The following is a 9,394-nucleotide window of genomic DNA, read 5'->3' as shown; positions in this document are numbered from 1 at the left end:
AGTCGGCATTGTGCCTTTTGTATTTAATTCCGATGCAATTTCCGTGTTTCATCGTCAATAAGAAGGTCAGAGGGATACAGTAATCCTGAAGTGAAGCATCGGCTTCTATAACTAGTGTCACAGGAATGGTTAGAAAAATAGTCAGTAAGAAGAGTCAGTTTTCTTGTACTTAAGTCGGCATTGTTACTTTTCTATTTAATTCCGATGCAATTTCTATGTTTCATCGTTAATAACAAGGTCAGAGGGATACAGTAATCCCTGAAGTGAAGCATCGGAATCTATAACTAGTGTCACAGTTATGGTTCAAATCTTAGACAGTAAGAAGAGTCAGTTTTCTTGAACTTAAGTATGCATTGTGCCCTTTGTATTTAATTCCCATGCCATTTCTGTGTTTCATCGACAATTCGAAGGTTAGAGGGATACAGTAAACCTGAAGTGAAGCATCGGAATCTATAACTAGTGTCACATGAATGGTTCAAAACATAGGCAGTAAGAAGAGTCAGTTTTCTTGTACTTAAGTCGGCATTGTGCTTTTTGTATTTAATTCCGATGCAATTTCTGTGTCTCATCGTCAATAAGAGGGTCAGACCCATACTGAAAACCTGATGTGAAGCATCGGAATCAATATTTAGTGTCACAGGAATGGTTCAAAACATAGACAGTAAGAAGAGTCAGTTTTCTTGTATTTAATTCGGCATTGTGCCTTTGGTATTTAATTAGGAAGCAATTTTTTGTAGTTCATCGTCAACGAGAAGGTCAGAGGGATACAGTAAACCCTCAAGTGAAGCATCGGAATCTATATTTAGTGTCAAAGGAATGGTTCAAAACTTAGACAGTAAGAAGAGTCAGTTTTTTTTAACTTAAGTCGGCATTGTGCCTTTTGTATTTAACCCTGCTGTTCTGTTCACTTTTACTTGACATATATACTGTTCGGGTCAATATGACCCGACATATCAAAATGCTTTAGAAACATAAATTTTGGTACAGTTTTAGCTATCGACATTGTTGTTCTATTCCAGTACCTTGTTAGTAATAATAATAATAATAATAATAATAATAATAATGGTAATAATAATAATAATAATAACAATGCATACAACTTTATTGAGGGATATTTTTCATTTAAATATGCACATAAATTTGAAACAACAGACAGTTTCCATTACAGGCATTCAACTTAGAAAGCACTACAGTTTTTCCATACTTCTATTCTTATTGTTGACAGTTTAGACGTAAGTATTGACATTTTCTAACAACAGACAGTTGTCATTACAGATATTCATCTTAGAGCACACTACAGTACAGAACACACTACAGTTTTTTTATTACATTCCAACATAGAAAGCACTACAACTTTAGAATCCTCTCTTCTTACTGATTGTAGTTTAGGCACAAGTATTCACATAAATTTGAAACAACAGAATTTTCAATACAATCATCTTATAAAATACTACAGTTCTTTTCTTACTGCTTGCACTGTGGACACAAGTAGGTTACATGTTTCTTGCAAATATGTTTACTACATTTTCCACACACCATGTTTGTTTTATTGTCATTACTTGATGGACAGAACTTACAGCGTGCACGTTTTGTAGATTTTCTTGTTGTTACCGATTCTGACACACCACCCACATCATTCGGGTTTTGGATGCTTGTGACCATTCTCAAAGAATCTTCTGTTCTTGGGAAATGCGTTCTTGATGCAATATGTTCTTTTATCAGTGACTTTCCAAGTTCCTCCAAGAATATTCTCCTTCTAGTCAATTTGCTTGCATTCCAATTAGGGTCAACCGAAATCCACAAAACGTATGCATTATAAGCAGAAACATCAAGAATATTGTAGAAAACTATCATTGGCCACCTATTACTTTTTCGTTTGCATGTATATGTACCTAATAACTGATCAAGCGTGTCTACAGCACCTTTGGTTGAATTATAGTCCAAAATCATTTTTGGCTTCTTATCAGCCCTGTCACTGATTTCCGCATCATGGTGGAGAGTGCTCATAAGTACAACATTCTTGTGTCTCTTAGGAATATAATTAACCACAGTAGTGTCATTTGTGAAGTAAAATGAAGAGCTGTGTACCTCCTTGTTGGTCATTTTGTGTGGAAGCTCCGGCTTATTTTTCCGTATAGTTCCCAACATAGTCAATTTCCTTTTCAGAAGCAGCTGCCCCAAATTGTACGACGTAAAAAAGTTGTCACACGTGATATTCTGACCACGTAACTCAGAAGTGAGATCAGATACCACCCTCATTCCCTGATTTCTTTCTGGTGCCGCTCCACTCACCTTTCCTGTATAAATTTGGGCTTTCAGTACGTATGAAGTTTTGCTGTCACACATGGTCCATATTTTGATCCCATATTTTGCCGGTTTACTTGGGATATACTGCTTGAATGGACAGCGACCTCTAAATGCTACTAACTGCTCGTCAACAGTAACATTTTCTCCTGGATTATACAGTTTAGGAAGGACCTCTACCCACTTCTCCCAAATACTACGAATTGCGGCAAGTTTGTCAGTACGTCGTCTTTCCTCTCTAGTAGATTTCTTGTCAAATCGCAGGACACGTGATATCTTACAGAATGTTTCATGAGACATGGTTGCTCGAAATATGTTTCGCCCAGTATCTTTATCCCACAAACTTTTTGTAGACTCCCCATGAGATCGATATACACCCGCTAGGAGTAAGAGTCCTAAGTATGCATGGAAAACAGAACCATCAATATCTGTCCACTGTTCACCATAAACTCGCTGCCCTTCAATATTTGTCATCTCTATTATTTCATTTTGAAGCGCTGTGTGAAATACTGCTTCAAATGAACATTTTACATCAGATATTCTGCTGACTGCATACCTGGTAACTCCTGGGGTACTCTTGATGATGTTCGAAGCTGGTAGGCGACCATGTTGTGCTGGTGGATGCAACTGCCATTCTATATTCCCATTTTTAGAAAGAAAAGTCTCTACACTATTTTGTATGGGCTGTGGACTGTCGTAACTGTCATCGGAACACTCGCTTTCAGATGCATTGCTGATGTGATCTTCAAACTCAGAAAGTGATCCTTCATCTGGTGAGGCATTTACTATTTCTTCCAACTCACGATCATTCAATGGTCTCATCGCCATGGTGTCACAAGTCAAACTGGGCAGAAACAAAGCATTCCAATTATTGAGAACTGCCAATTATTATTTCCTGGGGAAAGCAACAAACAAGCCCATTGTTGTGAACGCATGGAGCTTTAGGTGATTGTTGAGAGTAAGTTGGAATGATGCAGTCACTATTCCCACACAACACAACAAAAATAATTTTCGCCATTTCCAGATTTTAGAAATAAATACGAGTTACACTAAACATATTTGTGTCGGGTCATTATGACCCGAACATTACATATGCAACTATTACAGTTGAAGCCCAAACTTCTTAAACTTTTTTAAAACCTTTTAAAACACATGCTGCTCATCCATTTTCAGACAAAGTCACAAAGTTTCATAAATATATATTGGTATTTACATAATGTAAAATAACGTTCATATTCGTTTCGGGTCATATAGACCCGAACAGAACAGCAGGGTTAATTCCGATGCAATTTCTGTGTTTCATCAACAATAAGAAGGTCAGAGGGATACAGTAAACCTGAAGTGAAGCATCGGAATCCATAACTAGTGACACAGGAATGGTTCAAAACTTAGACAGTAAGAAGAGTCAGTTTTCTTGAACTTAAGTAGGCATTGTGCCTTTTGTATTAATTTCCGATGCGATTTCTGTGTTTCATCGTCAATAAGAAGGTCACAGGGATACAGTACACCTGAAGTAAAGGATCGGAATCTATAACTAGTGTCACATGAGTGGTTCAAAGCATAGAAAGTAAGAAGAGTCAGTTTTCTTGTACTTAATTCGGTATTGTGCCTTTTCTATTTAATTCCGATGCAATTTCTGTGTTTCATCGTCAATAAGAAGGTCAGAGGGATACAGTAAACCTGAAGTGAAGAATCGTCGTCTATAACTAGTGTCACAGGAAAGGTTCAAAACGTAGAAAGTAAGAAGTGTCAGTATTCTTGTACTTAAGTCGGCATTGTTCCTTTACTAATTAATTCCGATGCAATTTCTATATTTCATCGTCAATAAGAAGTTCAGAGGGATACAGAAAAAATGAAGTGAAGCATCGGAATCTATAACTAGTGTCACAGGAATAGTTCAAAACATAGAGAATAAGAAGAGTCAGTTTTCTTGTACTTATGTCGGCATTGTGCCTTTTGTATTTAATTCCGATGCAATTTCTGTGTGTCATCGTCAGTAAGAAGGTCAGAGGGATACAGTAAACCTGAAGTGAAGCATCGGAATCTATAACTAGTGTCACATGAATGGTTCAAAACATAGACAGTAAAAAGAGTCAGTTTTCTTGTACTTAAGTCGGCATTGTTCCTTTTCTATTTAATTCCGACGCAATTTCTATGTTTCATCGTCAATAAGAAGGTCAGAGGGATACAGTAAACCTGAAGTGAGGCATCGGAATCTATAACTAGTGTCACAGGAATGGATCAAAACATAGACAGTAAGAAGAGTCAGTTTTCTTGTACTTAAGTCGGCATTATGCCTTTTGTTTTTAATTCCGAAGCAATTTCTGTGATTCATCGTCAATAAGAAGGTCAGAGGGATACAGTAAACCCGGAGTAAAGCATCGGAATCTATAACTAGTGTCACAGGAATGGTTCAAAACTTAGACAGTAAGAAGAGTCAGTTTTCTTGAACTTAAGTAAGCATTGTGCCCTTTGTATTTAATTCCAATGCGATTTCTGTGTTTCATCGTCAATAAGAAGGTCCGAGGGATACAGTAAACCTGAAGTGAAGCATCGGAATCTATAACTAGTGTCACATAATTGGTTCAAAACATAGACAGTAAGAAGGGTCAGTTATCTTGTACTTAAGTCGGCATTGTGCTTTTTGTATTTAATTCCGATGCAATATCTGTGTTTCATCGTCAATAAGAAGGTCAGAGGGATACTGAAAACCTGAAGTGAAGCATCGGAATCAATATTTAGTGTCACAGGAATGGTTCAAAACATAGACAGTAAGAAGTGTCAGTTTTCTTGTACTTATTTAAGAATTGTGACTTTTCTATATAATTCCGATGCAATTTCTGTGTTTCATCGTCAATGAGGAGGTCAGAGGGACACAGTAAACCTGAAGTGAAGCATCGGAATCTGTAACTAGTGTCAATGAAATGGTTCAAAGCATAGACAGTAACAAGAGCCAGTTTTCTAGTACTTAAGTCGGCATTGTTCCTTTTGTATTTAATTCCGATGCAATATCTGTGTTTCATCGTCAGTAAGAAGGTCAGAGGGATACAGTAAACCTGAAGTGAAACATCGGAGTCTATAGGTAGTGTCACAGGAATGGTTCAAATCATAGCCAGTAAGAAGAGTCAGTTTTCTTGTACTTAAGTCGGCAATGTGCGTTTTGTATTTGATTCCGATGCAATTTCTGTGTTCAATCGTCAATAAGAATGTCAGAGGGATACAGTAAACCTGAAGTGAAGCATCGGAATCTATAGCTAGTGTCACAGGAATGGTTCAAAACATAGACAGTAAGAAGAGTCAGTTTTCTTGTACTTAAGTCGGCATTGTGCCTTTTATATTTAATTCCGATGCAATTTCTGTGTGTCATCGTCAATACGAAGGTCAGAGGGATACAGTAAACCTGAAGTGAAGCATCGGAATCTATAACTAGTGTCACAGGAATGGTTCGAAACGTAGACAGTAAGAAGAATCAGTTTTCTTGTACTTAAGTCGACATTGTGCCTTTTGTATTTAATTCCGATGCAATTTCAGTGTTTCACCGTCAATAAGAAGGTCAGAGGGATACAGTTAAGCTGAAGTGAAGCATCATAATCCATAACAAGTGTCACAGGAATAGTTCAAATCTTAGACAGTAAGAAGAGTCAGTTTTCTTGTACTTAAGTCGGCATTGTGCCTTTTGTATTTAATTCCGTTGCAATTTTTGTGTTTCATCGTCAATAAGAAGGTCAGAGGGATACAGTAAACCTGAGGTAAAGCATCGAAATCTATAACTAGTGTCACAGGAATGGTTCAAACATAGACAATAAGAAGAGTCAGTTTTCGTGTACTTAAGTCGGCATTGTGCCTATTCTATTTAATTCCGATGCAATTTCTGTGTTTCATCGTCAATAAGAAGGTCAGAGGCATACGGTAAACCTGAAGTGAAGCATCGGAATCTGTAACTAGTGTCACAGGAATGGTTCGAAACATCGACAGTAACAAGAGTCAGTTTTCTTGTACTTAAGTCGGAATTGTGCCCTTTGTATTTAATTCCGATGAAATTTCTGTGTTTCCTCGTCAATAAGAAGGACAGAGGGATACAATAACCCTGAAGTGAAGCATCGGAATCTATAACTAGTGTCTCAGGAATGGTTCAAATCTTAGACTGTAAAAAGAGTCAGTTTCCTTGTACTTAAGTCGGCATTGTGCCTTTTGTATTTAATTCCAATGCAATTTCTGTGTTTCATCGTCAATAAAAAGGTCAGAGGAATACAGTAAACCTGAAGTGAAGCATCTGAATCTATAAGTAGTGTCACATGAATGGTTCAACACATAGACAGTAACAAGAGTCAGTTAACTTGTACTTAAGTCGGCATTGTGCCTTTTGTATTTAATTCCGATGCTATTTCTGTGTTTCATCGTCAATAAGTAGGTCAGAGGGATACAGTAAACCGGAAGTGAAGCATCGGAATCTATAACTAGTGTCACAGGAATGGTTCAAAACATAGACAGTGAGAAGAGTCAGTTTTCAAGTACTTAAGTCGGCATTGTGCCTTTTGTATTTAATTCCGATGCAATTTCTGTGATTCATCGTCAATAAGAATGTCAGAGGGATACAGTAAACTTGAACTGAAGCATCGGAATCTATTACTAGTGTCACATGAATGGTTTAAAATATAGACAGTAAGAAGAGTCAGTTTTCTTGAACTTAAGTCGGCATTGTGCCTTTTGTATTTAATTCCGATGCAATTTCCGTGTTTCATCGTCAATAAGAAGGTCAGAGGGATACAGTAAACCTGAAGTGAAGCATCGGCATCTATAACTAGTGTCACAGGAATGGTTAGAAAAATAGTCAGTAAGAAGAGTCAGTTTTCTTGTACTTAAGTCGGCATTGTTACTTTTCTATTTAATTCCGATTTAATTTCTATGTTTCATCGTTAATAACAAGGTCAGAGGGATACAGTAATCCCTGAAGTGAAGCATCGGAATCTATAACTAGTGTCACAGTTATGGTTCAAATCTTAGACAGTGGGAAGAGTCAGTTTTCTTGAACTTAAGTCGGCATTGTGCCCTTTGTATTTAATTCCGATGCCATTTCTGTGTTTCATCGTCAATTCGAAGGTTAGAGGGATACAGTAACCTGATGTGAAGCATCGGAATCTATAACTAGTGTCACATGAATGGTTCAAAACATAGGCAGTAAGAAAAGTCAGTTTTCTTGTACTTAAGTCGGCATTGTGCTTTTTGTATTTAATTCCGATGCAATTTCTGTGTCTCATCGTCAATAAGAGGGTCAGACGCATACTGGAAACCTAATGTGAAGCATCGGAATCAATATTTAGTGTCACAGGAATGGTTCAAAACATAGACAGTAAGAAGAGTCAGTTTTCTTGTATTTAATTCGGCATTGTGCCTTTGGTATTTAATTCGGAAGCAATTTTTTGTAGTTCATCGTCAATAAGAAGGTCAGAGGAATACAGTAAACCCTGAAGTGAAGCATCGGAATCTATATTTAGTGTCAAAGGAATGGTTCAAAACTTAGACAGTAAGAAGAGTCAGTTTTTTTGTACTTAAGTCGGCATTGTGCCTTTTGTATTTAATTCCGATGCAATTTCTGTGTTTCATCAACAATAAGAAGGTCAGAGGGATACAGTAAACCTGAAGTGAAGCATCGGAATCCATAACTAGTGTCACAGGAATGGTTCAAAACTTAGACAGTAAGAAGAGTCAGTTTTCTTGAACTTAAGTAGGCATTGTGCCTTTTGTATTAATTTCCGATGCGATTTCTGTGTTTCATCGTCAATAAGAAGGCCACAGGGATACAGTACACCTGAAGTAAAGGATCGGAATCTATAACTAGTGTCACATGAGTGGTTCAAAACATAGAAAGTAAGACGAGTCAGTTTTCTTGTACTTAATTCGGTATTGTGCCTTTTCTATTTAATTCCGATGCAATTTCTGTGTTTCATCGTCAATAAGAAGGTCAGAGGGATACAGTAAACCTGAAGTGAAGAATCGTCGTCTACAATAGTGTCACAGGAAAGGTTCAAAACGTAGAAAGTAAGAAGAGTCAGTATCCTTGTACTTAAGTCGGCATTGTTCCTTTACTAATTAATTCCGATGCAATTTCTATGTTTCATCGTCAATAAGAAGTTCAGAGGGATACAGAAAACCTGAAGTGAAGCATCGGAATCTATAACTAGTGTCACTGGAATAGTTCAAAACATAGAGAATAAGAAGAGTCAATTTTCTTGTACTTATGTCGGCATTGTGCCTTTTGTATTTAATTCCGATGCATTTTCTGTGTTTCATTAACAATAAGAAGGTCAGAGGGATACAGTAAACCTGAAGTGAAGCATCGGAATCTATATCTAGTGTCACAGGAATGGTTCAAAACATTGACAGTAAGAAGAGTCAGTTTTCTTGTACTTAAGTCGGCATTGTGCCTTTTGTATTTAATTCCGATGCAATTTCTGTGTGTCATCGTCAATAAGAAGGTCAGAGGGATACAGTAAACCTGAAGTGAAGCATCGGAATCTATAACTAGTGTCACATGAATGGTTCAAAACATAGACAGTAAAAAGAGTCAGTTTTCTTGTACTTAAGTCGGCATTGTTCCTTTTCTATTTAATTCCGACGCAATTTCTATGTTTCATCGTCAATAAGAAGGTCAGAGGGATACAGTAAACGTGAAGTGAGGCATCGGAATCTATAACTAGTGTCACAGGAATGGATCAAAACATAGACAGTCAGAAGAGTCAGTTTTCTTGTACTTAAGTCGGCATTATGCCTTTTGTTTTTAATTCCGAAGCAATTTCTGTGATTCATCGTCAATAAGAAGGTCAGAGGGATACAGTAAACCCGGAGTAAAGCATCGGAATCTATAACTAGTGTCACAGGAATGGTTCAAAACTTAGACAGTAAGAAGAGTCAGTATTCTTGAACTTAAGTAAGCATTGTGCCCTTTGTATTTAATTCCAATGCGATTTCTGTGTTTCATCGTCAATAAGAAGGTCCGAGGGATACAGTAAACCTGAAGTGAAGCATCGGAATCTATAACTAGTGTCAATGAAATGGTTCAAAACATAGACAGTAACAAGAGACAGTTTTC

The 9,394-nt window shown here is 37.2% G+C and overlaps 1 protein-coding gene across 1 annotated transcript; it reads right to left on the bottom strand.

Moving 5' to 3' along the window:
- Window positions 1-910: 910 nt before the first annotated feature.
- Window positions 911-3,126, bottom strand: LOC124734560 (piggyBac transposable element-derived protein 4-like). Its single transcript, XM_047248542.1, has 3 exons — window positions 2,489-3,126; window positions 1,469-2,335; window positions 911-1,022 (listed from the first exon to the last, which is right to left on the bottom strand). The coding sequence occupies exons 1-3, from the start codon at window positions 3,124-3,126 to the stop codon at window positions 911-913; spliced, it is 1,617 nt and encodes a 538-aa protein (XP_047104498.1).
- Between the last annotated feature and the right edge of the window lie 6,268 nt (window positions 3,127-9,394).

This window comes from Schistocerca piceifrons, unplaced genomic scaffold (assembly GCF_021461385.2).
Source record: "Schistocerca piceifrons isolate TAMUIC-IGC-003096 unplaced genomic scaffold, iqSchPice1.1 HiC_scaffold_1512, whole genome shotgun sequence".
NCBI lineage: Eukaryota > Metazoa > Arthropoda > Insecta > Orthoptera > Acrididae > Schistocerca > Schistocerca piceifrons.
The sequence above is the reverse complement of the archived record's forward strand: the minus strand, read 5'-3'. Positions and strand labels throughout refer to the sequence as shown.

Excerpts from the sequence above, each read along its gene's own strand:
- LOC124734560 (XM_047248542.1), bottom strand. The coding sequence starts at position 3,126 with ATGAGACCATTGAATGATCGTGAGTTGGAAGAAATAGTAAATGCCTCA. Across the intron at positions 2,336-2,488 it reads ATTCGTAGTATTTGGGAGAA|CAAAACTTCATACGTACTGA; the intron begins GTGGGTAGAGGT and ends CATGTGTGACAG. Across the intron at positions 1,023-1,468 it reads TTGTGTCCACAGTGCAAGCA|GTACTGGAATAGAACAACAA; the intron begins GTAAGAAAAGAA and ends ATTACTAACAAG.